General features: G+C 36.2%; 1 protein-coding gene across 1 annotated transcript in view; it reads right to left on the bottom strand.

Moving 5' to 3' along the window:
• LOC149786796 (DNA polymerase theta-like) overlaps nucleotides 1-18,787 on the bottom strand; it is an 81,682-nt gene that overhangs the window by 20,795 nt on the left and 42,100 nt on the right. The window contains exons 17-21 of the mRNA XM_089975981.1: nucleotides 17,781-17,927; nucleotides 9,114-9,413; nucleotides 6,325-6,537; nucleotides 4,254-4,381; nucleotides 1,783-2,013 (exon numbers count right to left, since the gene is read on the bottom strand). Of these exons, the coding sequence (XP_089832107.1) occupies nucleotides 1,783-2,013; nucleotides 4,254-4,381; nucleotides 6,325-6,537; nucleotides 9,114-9,413; nucleotides 17,781-17,927 (1,019 nt within the window). The remainder of the gene's footprint in view (nucleotides 1-1,782; nucleotides 2,014-4,253; nucleotides 4,382-6,324; nucleotides 6,538-9,113; nucleotides 9,414-17,780; nucleotides 17,928-18,787) is intronic.

Raw genomic sequence — 18,787 nt, forward strand, 5'->3', positions numbered from 1 at the left:
ATTATATGAATGACAGCTCTTGGCTATAACCCAAACCTAATCAAGCCAAACATCCATCTCTCTGTTTGCTATTAGTGCAAGAAAGGCAAGTGGTATGGGTATCTCATGGGGCTTTCGTATGTTTACATTTTCCCATGCTCTGTTTTGACACAGTTCCTGCAAAGAAAGCCTGAAAACAAGAGTAACAAACAATATAATACAAAATGCTGGAGTCCCATGTAATGTCCTGACTGCAATACTTTTTTGCCTCTCTAGGTATAGAGACGAATGAGTGTGTGAGACCTGCAACCACACGGTACTGAACTCAAGCATGCCATTGAGGGTTATAAAAGATGATGAATATGTGGTGTGAGACCTTGAAACACATAAATCTAGAATTACAGTACTGGACCCAAGCATGCCAATGAAGGGTTATAAAGATTATGAATATGTGGTGTGAGACCTGGAAGCACATCAATCTAGAATTACAGTACTGGACCCAAGCATGCCAATGAAGGAAAAATTAGGCAAAACCAATTACATGTATATATACAATACCAAGAGAAAGTTCAAGTGGATTCTCTCCAATGTAAAAATTTCTGACAATAGTGCTAGTGCTAATATGTGTCAGGAAGGGATCACTGACACAGTTATACTATTCTAATTGTCAGTATAAAACCAAGATGTTGATAAAATAAATTGAATGTGCAACTATTCTGTGCACATACAAAAAAGCAGTTTGTGTGTGACCCACTTACACAAGACTTAACATAACTCGTAAAGAATATAATACCACAAACCCCTCACCATGAAGCACTTTATGAAATACTGTTTCAATCTCCAAAATACACATGACTATAACTATTGTTCAGCACACGAGGAAACTTTTTGATACAGTAAATGTGGCATGTATTTTATATTTCTTGAAAGAATTTAACATTTTAATTTAAAATATAGCTTGTATGCAGCCTATTTCCTTTAAGATTTTGTAAACTAAAATATGTACAGTCAATCACCTTAAACTATCTTTTACTGGCTCATTACCCTCTGTAGACACCATTTACATTCTCCGCTGATTGGGAGCCTTTGTGTATTGACCACACCATCTCACGGTTGTGTTTATTGCATTGTTATTACTCTTTGGTAATAAATCTCTTTTGAAACAGAAATCTTTATTATATAACCTTTTCTGTGGCATTATATAGTCTTACATTACTGGTGAGCTGTAAAATCTACAATCACTCAATCAATGTTTACTAACTAAACAAAGAAAGGAATGTCTGACAAGGGTCTCTAAGGTTTGGCAAAGACAAGAAGATGATACATACCCAAGGGCTGGAATAGAATACAATTTATAAATGAAAATACAGATCGCCCAAACACCATGGGTCCGAGGGGGTGAACGCTAAAACAGGGTACTCCTAAATTTGTAACAATTATTTCTCAGAAGAGTAAATCAACAAACAAAATTAAATGTGCTTCGATTAAAACTTCTGTGAATTACAAAAACCCATATTAAAATGCCTGATGCATATTTAGTTGTGAGTTTGGGGCAAAATTCAACAGAGCAATGTGAACAGAATGCAATGCATATGTAATCCAGAAATACAATGAGCACCATGGCCCATACACCAATGAAATGGGCCAGAGACAGGATCTATGTTCTTGTCATGATTCAATATGGATGTTCATCCCATGGGAGGATGAATTCTTGTTATATAGATGATGGTAATTCCATCCTGGAATAGGTAAACAATGCAATACCGATGGGTAATGTATCACTGATATTAAATGTTAACTTACCTTTTCCTTCTGTAATGGGAAGACAACTTTTGTAAGTGCACCAGAGATTCTCCGCCACTCAAGTATTATTCCTGGTAAAGGGTGATAGGGCCTTAGCTTTTCTAGTACATCTTTTGAGGTTGTGAACGTGGTCTTTTGGCGATCCATCCTAGCCCCCGTTGTTCGAAGTTGTCTTGCTGGTCTGGCATTTAGATCTCCATTTAGAGGCAATTGTAACTCCATGTACAGAACCTGTTAAGGAATATCATTATATATACTCATCTTTGTGCTAAGAAAATATACTGTTGATATATGCATTACAAAATTATGACTAGCTTCCCAACTAAACAATAAATTCTAAAAAAAGCAGTTAAATTTCAATATAGTTTGCTATCTACTTCTTTAAGTCTTTTCATGACGAGTGGAATTAAAGAGATGATTATATAAATTACAAACACAACTTCTATTTTATTTTTTAATGTAGCAGTAAAGCATAATCCAAACACAGGAAAATGTGAGACGTAATTTGCTGAAAAGAAGTGTAATGATTATGTCATAAGCGAAAGAGGTGGCATGTATGCATACTACTAAGCCTTATCTTTCATCAGCTGTAGATCTCCAAACTATGGAATTGGTGTAATAATAAAATATACATGTCCTGAATTCATGAATTCCAAATTGATGTCTTGAGAAAAAAAGAATTATTGTCGCAGGAACAATAGCCAGTATCATGAAGCCTGTCATAGTAGTAAATATTAGTAAACTTGTTGAGCTGTATTAAAACAAAATCACTACTGCTAAAATCAGCTCCACAACACATAAATATCCCGTGCAAAAATACTTGATGTAGACTGTATACCAAAATAACTCACCTATAATGATATTTTATTCATTTCAAACAGGCATGAGAATTTTCGACATCTGATCCGAACTCTTGATTTTGTATTTGTGCTTGCATGTCATATTGACTAACAGTACACAGTAAGAATTGGAAGGAAAAAAGGCTTAAATTAATTAAGGATGCAAAAGATCATTTTATGGCTCAAGAATGGCCTAATAAGATGTAAGTCATCATTCTCAATCTTTAAGTACATGTTTTGACAAATATTCACAATTCTTCCTTACAATAAGTCATTAATAATTATTTAGTTTTATCAAATATTTGTAAACAACATTTTGTAACTGGATATGTTTCCACATGACAAGGATGCCACCATACCAAATGACAAGGATGCCACCATACCACATGACATGGATGCCACCATACCTCATGACACGGATGCCACCATATCACATGACAAGGATGCCACCATACCACATGACAAGGATGCCACTATACCACATGACATGGATGCCACTATACCACATGACATGGATGCCACCATACCACATGACAAGGATGCCACCATATCTTCTCTCTCTGAATGAGTGATGCAAAATAGCCAAAAAAACTCTGGTAGAAAATACACATATACGTATGAACATGCAAAATTTCATTCACAATGGATAAAAGATGAACCAGGCACAATTCTAAGAAACAAAAGTTGTTGAAGCCATCGTCACAAGTCATGGGATGGAAATCACTATGCTCCTCTATCACCCTTACTTGCCTGTGGTGAGATTTCCTTGTCTCTCATGAATATGCATATACCTGCTTAACCAATCACTGAGATTACACAGAAAATTTTCTAGCCATTGTGACCTTTCATGCTGTTTTGAATGAATTTCTATTTCAAACACAGTCACTAACTGATTGATAAAATAAACACTTTCAGTAACATCTAGGAGATTGTTGTTTTATTAATGTGCACCCATAAAAAACTAGAATCTCAGTACCAACAGCCACATGTGATAAAACAGCACAGCAGATTGTCACCCATGACTTGTTTTGACAAATTGCAGCCTGACAATAACAGCATGCACCTTTTTAATGGGTGGCATTTTTTCGAGACAATTCCTAAAAGTTTGCGAGGCTACTTAGGCACACAATTATCATCAAAGAGACCAGATACACCTAACACTAAAGAGGGGCATAACTCTAAAAGACTGCTTTAGTGCAACAAAAACATATGTTCACCCCATTTCAATAATATCTGCCAAGATTCTGTGCATTCCATGGAAAGATCCAGTGATAAATGGATATAAAAGAACTGGGACATATAAATGAGCTGGAAGGGTAGATACATTTCTGGATGTTCCTGCCATATTAAGGGGACATAAAAATGTGGGTCAAGTTGTACTATTATACAAAGTCCACTGGGCTACCTGAAATCAAAATAAGGGGCAGCAGAGAACCATCATTCTAGTAGCCTCTGATTTATTGGATTCTGAAATAAGTGATAGCTTCTATTTGGGGTCAATCTGCTTTGTACAGGGCTTCCATCCAGGGGCAGTCATGCACTGTGTTAGTTTACACAATGATCTTTTGAATAAGCTCTGACATATATTTGACAAGGTAAGACTTTAGGGGGATTTTTGTGTGGACATATTACCTGTCCCACATCCTCAGTGGCTGTTAGAGAGAAGGGATGACCTGCCAGTTTATAGGCCTGCTCTTCCAGTGCAGACAACTGGGCCAGCATCACACTTTTCTGGCTCTCACTTTCTGCATGGCTGAAACCTGTAGCAGTTTCATACAAAATTAATTTTTATCAAAGAACTTTAATATTATTAGTGTAAGCATGTCATAAAATATATTACACTGTAACTAACACTGAGCAATGTCATATAGCATCATGTCATAATGTTACACTGTAACCTAACACTGAGAAACGTCATACAGTACCATGTCATAAAGTATGTCACACTGTAACTTAACACTGAACAATGCCATAAAGCACCATGTCATAAAGAATGTTACACTGTAACTTAACACTGAGCAGTCATATAGCATCATGTCATAAAGTATGTTACACTGTAACTTAACACTGAACAATGCCATAAAGCATCATGTCATACATAAAGTATCTCATGCTGTAACTTAACACTGAACAATGTCATAAATATCATGTCATAAAGAATGTCACGCTGCAATTTAACACTGAACAATGCCATAAAGCATCATGTCATAGATAAAGTATGTTACACTGTAACTTAACAATGAACAATGCCATAAAGCATCATGTCATAAATAAAGTATGTTACACTGCAACTTAACACTGAACAATGCCATAAAGCATCATGTCATACATAAAGTATCTCACACTGTAACTTAACAATGAACAATGCCATAAAGCATCATGTCATAAATAAAGTATGCTACACTGTAACTTAACACTGAACAATGCCATAAACATCATGTCATAAATAAAGTATGCTACACTGTAACTTAACACTGAACAATGCCATAAAGCATCATGTCATAGATAAAGTATCTCACGCTGTGACTAAACACTGAACAATCCCATAAAGCATCATGTCATAACTTAACACTAAACAATGCCATATTGTATCATAGAATAATGCAAAATCTTTGCAGTAATGAGATCAATACAACCCCAGGAATCAAGGGGAACATCCTTGTCTCTTTCCAAAGCAAGTCCTATAACTACAACTCCCTAAAGAAACTCAGAGGAACTGATAGTCGTAATACTTCTCTAATTAGTAAGTTTTGTTTGATGACCATTTAGCTTGATGTGCAAGCAACAGATCTGTATAGAATGGTAGTCACTGAAAATAACACTGGATGATGCTGTAACCATCAGTGAAACAATTGAACTTTTAATTTTTAATGTTATTCATGCAACTTTTTAATGAAAAAAAAATGAATACACCATTTAGTTTCAATAGCCTCAAACTGTTGCTTATGTCTCTGCTAGTCATGTCACATCATCAGGTTTTTATGTCACTGAAGTTATCATGAAAAAATAACAACAACTGGTTTGAGGACAGTTTAAAATGGTCACTATTTACATCCATATTTTTTTTTCAAGCATTCACCAGAAATGCCAAGGACAATTCAGACTGAAATTGTATTCTGACATGCAACTTATTGAATTCTTTGAATAATATAAAAGACAGCCTCCAAGAAGCAGCTATTACCATGACCTTGTACAATTCAGTCATCACCGTTATACAGTCCGGTAAGATCCTATAATAACTGTTTTAAGCCACTACTACCAAGAAGTTGGACTTCTGATAGTTCCAATAATGTGTGCTAGTAATAAAAGTGATGTGTGCTAAATGGAGTCCCATTGAAAGGTTATATTTTTTTTTGTAAAAATCGCTACCAAATTTATGAACCTAATTTTATTTCCTGGCTAATGGAAGCATTATTAATGACCAATCTTTGGTTTTCATGTATGATCAAGACACAGTCTTATAGTAAGGATAGGACTCCCTCATTTTTAGCACACATCACTTTTTATGGCTTTCAAAAGGAAAGCAATGAATACATTGCAACATACATACAAAAGAGAAATTATATTATCACTGATAAAATGTTATACTAAAGGAATATCAACCATGAAGCAGGGCGGATATGCCTTTAGATGATTCCTTTGTTACGTCATGATCTTTTCCTGAAATGAGGATTAAAAATAGAAGTGGGTTAGGAAGTTTTACCAAAGCCATTGAGCTCCATTCTGCATAAAGCTATAGCTGCATGCATTTCAACATCATGGAAAGACTGTGCCATCCTCTCTCGCTCCAAGCACACATTAAAGTATTCCATCAGGTGCAAGGTCAGTACGCTTTCTGTGGTTGCACGATATCGACCTGACCCAGGGTTCTTAGGGGTCATTCCAAGACTGCCCAGTCCAATACCACCGCCAATGCCTGATATGAAAAACAAACATTTTACCACAATCAGTCAAAACAAAATAAAGTGATTTTAAAAATTTAACATTTTGTACACAAGAACTGTTTTTCAGTTTGAATCAATTATCATCCCAGTTTTTAGAAAGGAAATATTGTGACACCCTCCATCTATCTACCATGACTTCTCATAGTTATGTTGTGCCATCAGAATTATGCATCTGTTATGTAAGCATCTGCAATAGTGGTGTCATTTATGACTCCGATTCCTAGGGTCCCTAAGAAAGGGGTCAAAGGTCAAATGTACACAAATTTCAATTGCTATCTTTACCCTCTGTTTTCGCATGCCAAAAAAAGTTATCTTTGATGCAAGATAAACTAAGATTTCTGCGTCTGTAGTTGGCCAATTAAAAACTGTATTTGCAATGTAGATATGACAAAATCAGATCATTGCAATCTATGTCCTTTACACAAATGTTATAGTTTTCAAACAAGAAAATGCCAACACTGGAATTTCAGTTTGTGAATGTACATGAAGTTTATGCTTAGCTATCAAAACTACCATGAATGTACCATGACAAAAATGCCAGAAATATTGCTTTATTTAAATCTGCTCTCTAATAATGTACTCAGGAATACTGCCTGCTTTGCCATAATTGTCATACACACTGAAATTAGCCAATCAGTGACAGACTGAAATTAGCCAGCCAGTGATAGACTGAAAATTATCCAATCAGTGACAGACTGAAAATTAGCCAGTCAGTGATAGACTGAAAATTAGCCAATCAGTGACAGACTGAAAATTTGCCAATTAGAGCTTACATTGTGAGAGACCTTTGATAAAGTAACATGCTGTGTCAATGAGGTACACAGCTTATTTCACTTTACTACTGTTCAAACTTCACAAAGACATCTGACTGGTTTGGTGTGCATTCTGTCAAGTAAACATGAATAATTTATTATCTCTGAGTATTATATTTAAGTATCATCATCTGTATCTCTCTCTCTCTCTCTCTCTCTCTCTCTCTCTCCCTCGCTCTCTCTTGTCTGAATGCAAAAGACAAAATCTTTCAATTACATATATTAGACTGACATAATTTACCTAAATGGAGAAATAACAAGTCAGTATTACAATTAAATTGGGGTTACAAACTTCTCTATGTCAGGCATGTGTAAATGTTACATGAATTCCTTAATCTAGATATTAACCAAAATTTCTTTCTTTCCTTGATTCAAAATATTTGTAAGATAAAATGGCAAATACATTCAAGGTATACTTTTAACAAGGAATTCTGCAATTTAGTAGAGCATCAATAATGAAGCTTATGAGAGACTGACCATTTAAAAGAATTTATCGTGCCTTATATAGCATGAATTCTAACAGTTTTCTATTCTTAATTAAACTGTATTTTGGAATTAAAGTGTACTACTATATGAATTGATCCTTTCTTTTTAGCAAATCTGACACCTATTCTTCAGGTAAACAATTTAAAAAAGAAAATAAACTTCTTATTCTTAAAACAACTGATACCATTTATTCTTATGTCCATCAACAACTTGCAAAATAATCCCCATAAAAAGCTTAAGCTTGCAGTCATTTTTCAACAAGATATACCTGTAACACTATGACAGATGATCTTAAAACAGCAAAATTCTGACAGCCAAGGATGTGTATGTCTGTGTGGTTTTCATTTTTCAAAAACTGCTCTATTCAAACAATTTACCATGCTTATTTCTTTATGCAAACTAACTGATCTTATTTGGTGAGTAAAATAAATTACATCATGAATAAAAACATCAAGCATAAATTTCTGAAAACTGAGGATATATTGAAAATTAGAGAACAATTAAGGGTCTTAAAAATTTGAAAGTCTGAAGACCTTGTGTAAACATACTGTACAATGATGTCTATAAAATATTCTTTGATCTATCATCATCTGATTTACATTAGAAAGACACATCAGATATTTGTATGTGACAGACTTTGTATTATTATCCTGGGTCAAAGTCTTGGGATGGGGGTCAGTGTGTGTGTCTGTTTGTGTCTGTGTGAGACTGCATTATTATCCTGGGTCACTGTCTTGGGATGGAGGTCAGTGTGTGTGCATGAGTGTGTGTGTGTGTGTGTGAGACTGCATTATTATCCTGGGTCACTGTCTTGGGATGGAGGTCAGTGTGTGTGCATGTGTGTGTGTGAGAGAGACTGTATTATTATCCTGAGTCACTGTCTTGGGATGGGGTCAGTGTGACGTTTGTGTGTGTGTGTGTGTGTGTGTGTGTGTGGCTGTATTATTAATCTGGATCACTGTCTTTGGATGGCAGTCATGATGATTGTGTATGGGTTTGGAATATGCAATAAAAACCATAGGAACTGAAATGGTCAGCCACAGCTCTTGCTCAAGTTCTATACTGTAATAAATTCATCTTATACATTTTTTAAGAAGCTAATAAACTGTTTTGGGCAGGGAGGATATCATTAAATACTGCTATTTTCATCAAATCTAAAATAGGTCACATGGACTAAAGATTCAAGCATTTAAATAAATTGAAAAATACAAAATTCTATTTTAGGTAACAGCACATGTAAAGCATATTACCTTCCAACATGTGGACCTCTGTGGGTAATGTATTGATCACAAGACCATGAATGGTCCTTTCCTTTGCTCCTGGATCCATTAGCCAGTATGCAATTTTTGGGTCCTCAAACTGTCCCCTAGGGTTCACACCTAGCCCCTGCACTAGGGCTGAGTACTGGGATTTTATGTCATACATGGCTATCGTGACTTGGGTCTTCCTGACTGTCCCTTGCTGCAGGACAGATTTAATGGCCTTCAGCCTTATGGCAAGGCTAATCCCTGGATCCAATGGAGGGGGTGAGAGGCTGCTGTGTGGGTCCCCTGTACATACAGATTTTCAGCAATGTAAAAGTTTATATTCATTGCTTGACAGTATTTATAGTAAACAGAGATGCTGACAAGCTTCTAAATAAGCATAATTTTTTTCATAAAACTTAGGAAAACATGATCTTGAAGGAAAAAGTTTTTACAGCTTGTACTGAACATTTTATTAAATTTAAATTCTGATAACCTGTGTTGTTTGTTTTTAAGTGCAAAAATGACATTTCTGGCCTAAACCAGTCATTGTAGAATTCCCCTATGTTTATAACTTCATTCCCTTGTGAAATTCTGCTTATGATTGTGTAGCAAAGTTTAATTAAGCAGGTGGTTAGTAAACTGGGTCAGTAACACTTGGACATATCTGAGACTGCAATACACTGCTGACTAATATATAGACCGGCTGAGTTTAATACATAATGTATTATTAAATTATCAAAACATTATCTACTTGCATACTGGTCAAGACTTGATCATGTGATTACCTATGACATGTCATATTGCATCTGATCACTAATTCTGTTATTTTCCCAGAATACACTGGGAAATGTTACATTACATGAATTTAGGTAATGTGATTCTCTATTATGCAAGGATTTAGGTTAGATGCTGTCAATGTAAACACAAAGGAAGACACATTGAACTTTTCAAATACTTTTACTAATCAACTGTTACAACTTGTACAAATAAGAAACAACTGAAATATTTAGCAACATAAAGAATAAGTTACACTGTCATGGCTGAGAGAATGCATTTTTGTTGTATGTGTTTGTGAATTTATTTGCATATTGACATCCGCAACAAAAACCAGAGGCTATATTGTGTGCTTAACTTTTGTCCATGAATGTAAGTTGTACAGATTATGTTCTCTCATGAACAGAAAGTTTACACAGCATTTGAGTTCAAGGCCAACCCTTTTTATAATACTACTATTTTTGTCCCTGTTGGATTGCTTCGCATCCTGTTCTGATATTGGGATCTAATAAAACAAAATAATTCTTTCCTGTTTTTATATCAGCCTGGGGAATCAATTTGTGATCAGAGTTTATATTTGTGTTCTTGAAATCAGATAAAATTTGCAAATAAATATTTATTTAAAATATTCACTGGAATTACAAAGGTGCACATTAACTTTTGGATTAATACATTACTTTGGATTTGCAAGAACTCATTTACAGACATTCTGGATTGCATATTGTGTTATATCAGGGCATTCAAGACTACTGGAATTTATTTGGAATATTCTATATTATTAGACTCATGAAGGATATTCAGGATTATTTGGAACTTATTCACAAAATTGCAAATTTCTCTTGAATTTCATGTGGTATTCAACAGAAATAAATTGCTTCTTGATTTTACTTAAATTGTTGGATTTACTTTTCTTTTATGTTACTTATTTTAAGACCTAGAGTTGTAATATATGTCAGAGCTTTAAAGTCTGAAGGTTTAATACCAATGTGACTGTCACTATATGACATAGAAAAAAACTTAAAAGGGTGATACCAAGATGACTGCCTCTATACGACACAGAGAAAAAAATTGAAGGTCTCATACCAACGTGATTATCACTCATAGATGTACAGTAAAAATATGAAGGTCTGATACCAAATTAATGTAACTGTCACTAACCAGTAATCAACTTATAAATCTGAAGGTCTGATACCAATATGACTGTCATTATGTAACCTACAGTAATTATTTGCATGTCTGATACTACTGACAAAGTCAAAACTTGAAGGTCAATACCACCATGACTGTCACTACATACAGTAATAACATAAAGGTCCAATACCACCACGACTGTCACTACATAACATAACAATTTGAAGGTCCAATACCACCACGACTGTCACTGCATACAGTAATAACATAAAGGTGCAATACCACCACGACTGTCACTACATACAGTAATAACATGAAGGTGCAATACCACCACGACCGTCACTACATACAATAACAATTTGAAGGTCCAATACCACGACTGTCACTGCATACAGTAATAACATAAAGGTGCAATACCACCACGACTGTCACTACATAACGTAAGAACATGAAGGTGCAATACCACCATGACTGTCACTACATACAGTAATAACATGAAGGTGCAATACCACCACAACTGTCACTACATACAGTAATAACATGAAGGTGCAATACCACCATGACCATCACTACATACAATAACAATCTGAAGGTCCAATAACACCACGACTGTCACTACATACAGTAATAACATGAAGGTGCAATACCACCACGACCGTCACTACATACAGTAATAACATGAAGGTGCAATACCACCACGACTGTCACTACATACAGTAATAACATGAAGGTGCAATACCACCACGACTTCACTACATACAGTAATAACATGAAGGTGCAATACCACCACGACCGTCACTACATACAGTAATAACATGAAGGTGCAATACCACCACGACTGTCACTACATACAGTAATAACATGAAGGTGCAATACCACCACGACTGTCACTACATACAGTAATAACATGAAGGTGCAATACCACCACGACCATCACTACATACAGTAATAACATGAAGGTGCAATACCACCATGACTGTCACTACATGCAACAACAATTTGAAGGTCCAATACCACCATGACTGTCACTACATACAATAACAATTTGAAGGTCCAATAACACCACGACTGTCACTACATACAGTAATAACATGAAGGTGCAATACCACCATGACTGTCACTACATGCAACAACAATTTGAAGGTCCAATACCACCATGACTGTCATTACATACAATAACAATTTGAAGGTCCAATAACACCATGACTGTCACTACATACAGTAATAACATGAAGGTGCAATACCACCACGACCGTCACTACATAGAGTAATAACATGAAGGTGCAATACCACCATGACTGTCACTACATGCAACAACAATCTGAAGGTCCAATAACACCACGACTGTCACTACATACAGTAATAACATGAAGGTGCAATACCACCACAACCGTCACTACATACAGTAATAACATGAAGGTGCAATACCACCACGACTGTCACTACATACAGTAATAACATGAAGGTGCAATACCACCACGACCGTCACTACATACAGTAATAACATGAAGGTGCAATACCACCGTGACTGTCACTACATGCAACAACAATCTGAAGGTCCAATAACACCACGACTGTCACTACATACAATAACAATTTGAAGGTCCAATAACACCACGACTGTCACTACATACAGTAATAACATGAAGGTCCAATAACACCATGACTGTCACTATATACAGTAAGAACATGAAGGTCCAATACCACCATGACTGTCACCACATACAATAACAATTTGAAGGTCCAATACCACCACGACTGTCACTACATAAAATAACAATTTGAAGGTCCAATACCACCACGACCGTCACTAAATACAGTAATAACATGAAGGTGCAATACTGCCATGACTGTCACTATATACAGTAAGAACATGAAGGTCCAATACCACCATGACTGTCACCACATATAATAACAATTTGAAGGACCAATACCACCACGACTGTCACTACATAAAATAACAATTTGAAGGTCCAATACCACCATGACTGTCACTACATACAGTAATAACATGAAGGTGCAATACCACCACGACCGTCACTACATACAATAACAATTTGAAGGTCAATACCACCATGACTGTCACTACATACAGTAATAACATAAAGGTCCAATACCACCACGACTGTCACTACATAACATAACAATTTGAAGGTCCAATACCACCACGACTGTCACTGCATACAGTAATAACATAAAGGTGCAATACCACCACGACTGTCACTACATACAGTAATAACATGAAGGTGCAATACCACCACGACCGTCACTACATACAATAACAATTTGAAGGTCCAATACCACCACGACTGTCACTGCATACAGTAATAACATAAAGGTGCAATACCACCACGACTGTCACTACATAACGTAAGAACATGAAGGTGCAATACCACCATGACTGTCACTACATACAGTAATAACATGAAGGTGCAATACCACCACAACTGTCACTACATACAGTAATAACATGAAGGTGCAATACCACCATGACCATCACTACATACAATAACAATCTGAAGGTCCAATAACACCACGACTGTCACTACATACAGTAATAACATGAAGGTGCAATACCACCACGACCGTCACTACATACAGTAATAACATGAAGGTGCAATACCACCACGACTGTCACTACATACAGTAATAACATGAAGGTGCAATACCACCATGACCATCACTACATACAGTAATAACATGAAGGTGCAATACCACCATGACTGTCACTACATGCAACAACAATTTGAAGGTCCAATACCACCACGACTGTCACTACATAACATAACAATTTGAAGGTCCAATACCACCACGACTGTCACTGCATACAGTAATAACATAAAGGTGCAATACCACCACGACTGTCACTACATACAGTAATAACATGAAGGTGCAATACCACCACGACCGTCACTACATACAATAACAATTTGAAGGTCCAATACCACCACGACTGTCACTGCATACAGTAATAACATAAAGGTGCAATACCACCACGACTGTCACTACATAACGTAAGAACATGAAGGTGCAATACCACCATGACTGTCACTACATACAGTAATAACATGAAGGTGCAATACCACCACAACTGTCACTACATGCAGTAATAACATGAAGGTGCAATACCACCATGACCATCACTACATACAATAACAATCTGAAGGTCCAATAACACCACGACTGTCACTACATACAGTAATAACATGAAGGTGCAATACCACCACGACCGTCACTACATACAGTAATAACATGAAGGTGCAATACCACCACAACTGTCACTACATACAGTAATAACATGAAGGTGCAATGCCACCACGACCGTCACTACATACAGTAATAACATGAAGGTGCAATACCACCACGACTGTCACTACATACAGTAATAACATGAAGGTGCAATACCACCACGACCGTCACTACATACAGTAATAACATGAAAGTGCAATACCACCGTGACTGTCACTACATGCAACAACAATCTGAAGGTCCAATAACACCACGACTGTCACTACATACAATAACAATTTGAAGGTCCAATAACACCACGACTGTCACTACATACAGTAATAACATGAAGGTCCAATAACACCATGACTGTCACTATATACAGTAAGAACATGAAGGTCCAATACCACCATGACTGTCACCACATACAATAACAATTTGAAGGTCCAATACCACCACGACTGTCACTACATAAAATAACAATTTGAAGGTCCAATACCACCACGACCGTCACTAAATACAGTAATAACATGAAGGTGCAATACTGCCATGACTGTCACTATATACAGTAAGAACATGAAGGTCCAATACCACCATGACTGTCACCACATATAATAACAATTTGAAGGTCCAATACCACCACGACTGTCACTACATAAAATAACAATTTGAAGGTCCAATATCACCATGACTGTCACTACATACAGTAATAACATGAAGGTGCAATACCACCACGACCGTCACTACATACAATAACAATTTGAAGGTCCAATACCACCATGACTGTCACTACATACAGTAATAACTTGAAGGTCCAATACCACCACGACTGTCACTACATAACATAACAATTTGAAGGTCCAATACCACCACAACTGTCACTACATACAGTAATAACATGGAGGTCCAATACCACCATGACTGTCACTACATAACGTAAGAACATGAAGGTGCAATACCACCACGACTGTCACTACATACAGTAATAACATGAAGGTGCAATACCACCATGACTGTCACTACATACAGTAATAACATGAAGGTGCAATGCCACCACGACCGTCACTACATACAGTAAGAACATGAAGGTGCAATACCACCACGACTGTCACTACATACAGTAATAACATGGAGGTCCAATACAACTGTCACTACATAAAGCAACAATTTGAAGGTCTAATACCAACATGACTGTCACAACATACAATAACAATTTGAAGGTCCAATACCACCATGACTATCACTACATACAATAACAATTTGAAGGTCCAATACCACCATGACTGTCACTACATACAATAAGAACTAGAAGGTCCAACACCACCATGACTGTCACACATACAATAACAATTTGAAGGTCCAATACCAATATGACTGTCACACATACAACAAGAACTAGAAGGTCCAACACCACCATGACTGTCACACATACAGTAAGAACATGAAGGTGCAATACCACCACGACTGTCACTACATACAGTAATAACATGAAGGTCCAATACAACTGTCACTACATAAAGCAACAATTTGAAGGTCTAATACCAACATGACTGTCACACATACAATAAGAACTAGAAGGTCCAACACCACCATGACTGTCACACATACAATAAGAACTAGAAGGTCCAACACCACCATGACTGTCACACATACAGTAACAACTTAAAGGTCCAATATTACTGCATCTTCGCTCACCAAGGTTCTGATAACCTATGTACAAATTGGAAGATTGATTAGATATTTCGGTGCTTTTCACTAGTGGAATCTATTGGATTTCAAGAGTTGTCTCTCTTAATAGGTAAAACCAACTAACTAAAAGCATGTTATGGAAGTGCATTTCACATTGTCCAAAAATGGTGGAGCAACTGACATCCAAGGATACTTTTGTCTGACTATATACCAGAAAGAAGCCATTACAGGTGTATTTGAGTGAAATTATGTATTTGTGCAAATGCGGACTGGCAGTGAAAAATCACTTATTTATGAGTCCATTCTAGCTGTGTGCAACCCTTCACTCAATTATTGATGAACAGCTCAAATTTGAAAAACCTGATTTTGACTGAAGGCAGTAGCTTGCCACCACATCCAATGAAATTCACAGATCTGAAGCAATGAAATATTGGATCGATCCAACAAGGTGTAGATAGGTTTAACATATTGGAACCTTGGCTAGCAAAGATGACATAACTGTCACTATATGACATACAGTAAAAATAGAAAGTCTAATACCATCGTGATTGTCACTATATGACATACAGTAAAAATTGAAGTCTAGTGGGAGTCTAATACCATCGTGACTGTCACTATATGACATACAGTAAAAATTGAAAGTCTAATACCATCGTGATCGTCACTATATGACATATAGTAAAAATAGAAAGTCTAATACCATTGTGATCGTCACTATATGACATACAGTAAAAATAGAAAGTCTAATACCATCGTGATCGTCACTATATGACATATAGTAAAAATAGAAAGTCTAATACCATTGTGATCGTCACTATATGACATACAGTAAAAATTGAAAGTCTAATACCATCATGACTGTCACTATATGACATACAGTAAAAATAGAAAGTCTAATACCATCGTGATCGTCACTGTATGACATACAGTAAAAACTGAAAGTCTAATACCATCGTGACTGTCACTATATGACATACAGTAAAAATAGAAAGTCTAATACCATCATGACTGTCACTATATGACATACAGTAAAAATAGAAAGTCTAATACCATCGTGATTGTCACTATATGACATACAGTAAAAATAGAAAGTCTAATACCATCGTGATTGTCACTATATGACATACAGTAAAAATTGAAAGTCTAATACCATCATGACCGTCACTATATGACATACAGTAAAAATAGAAAGTCTAATACCATTGTGATCGTCACTGTATGACATACAGTAAAAATTGAAAGTCTAATACCATCGTGACTGTCACTATATGACACAGTAAAAATAGAAAGTCTAATACCATGATTTATAGTAAAAACTTGAACATGATACCATTGTGACTGTCCTTATATAATAGCCAGTAAAACCGCTATAACTCAAACATGAAATACATGATCTGTAGTTTTAGGGAGCTTTTAAAGTTTTTTTTATACAGTATTTAAACTTCACCAATCATACCCTGAATAGTCAATTTTCATGAAATGTTTTGGTATGCGCATAGGGTTTATATCAATCCTGTGGAGAATCTTCCAAAAGATAAACAATGACTTTGACTTCACAGAGAATGTATTGCCACAGGGACTCATGTTAAGTCAACTCCAACTGCAAAAAACATAGATCCTGATGTGATGTCATGTAATGTGCTTGAAGATCAGGGTCTATGTTATTTCTTCTACTGATTACTCCTGACAATCTGCATAGACCTAGCTCTGCCAGCAAATTATGCAACGGAAAATCTTGGTATTTGCAGTTTTTAGTGGGACTCCGACTTTTAAGCAATAATATAGATAGGCAAACTACCTGCATGAGACGGCAAAATATCCGCTGAATGTGTTGAGACTAATACTCACCATCAGCTGGTTCATTCTGGGACGTGAGAGCTACATAGTACGAGTCTCTGTTCTCCCAGCACACTGCCACACCTACAATCACCAGGTCCATTCCTTCTACTTCAAACCCTCCAGCAGAAGAGTCTACCTGCACGGGTGCTGGAAGACCTTAAAGACAAAAGAATTCTTTCATTTTCTTGTGGCGCTAGCATTGCACAGTTGCAATCTGCTCATGCTGCATCTCTGTGGTCCTGGGGTAGGATTCCAAGTTCAAGTATGTGCAAAGACAAGCAGTCACCCAGCCTAGTTTATATCAGTTTCCTCTGAATTCTCTGGTTTTCTCTATACATAAGACCACTTCATGCCCAAATCTGAGCACTAGGAATGCATGGTGTTATGTGTTAGGATATGTGCAGTTGATGCTAAAGAAACACTGTTGAAAAAAATGTAAGCATTTTACCTATCGAATAAAGACACATAAAGGTTACCTATGATATATTAAATATGTTATTGGAACTGCCAAATTGCAATAATTTTCTACACATACATGAGATGTTCAATGTATCATTTGCAAAAATTTGAATGTGAACATGATTAATTAAATTTCCTTGTGAGCTTAGCGTCTAATTTTAAAAGAAACATTTTGGGCATAAATCCCACACACATCCAATGAACTGGGGCATCATGCATAATATTCAGGATAGTTAGCAAAGTAACCAAGGTAAAGATTGAAAATATGATGCATAATTTTTACACATTATTATCTTTTGCAGGCATCAATTTGTGAAATTAAAAACAAACCCAGCAATTGTGTGATTGAATAGACCCTGGAACTGATTCACTTTTTCTTTATAATGAAATTAACATCCTCTATCTGATTCCTGGATCTATATTTGATGTGTGCTCTTGTAGAATCATTTAATATGCCAGTTTAAGCTTTGATCTTCAACAACAAATACTACAAGAAGCAAGATGAAACATAGTTGAAATAACCACCCTCTGTTACTTGGCACTGAACAGGTATCCAG

The sequence above is a fragment of the Sinohyriopsis cumingii genome, chromosome 12, assembly GCF_028554795.1.
Source record: "Sinohyriopsis cumingii isolate HCF-2022 chromosome 12, ASM2855479v2, whole genome shotgun sequence".
NCBI lineage: Eukaryota > Metazoa > Mollusca > Bivalvia > Unionida > Unionidae > Sinohyriopsis > Sinohyriopsis cumingii.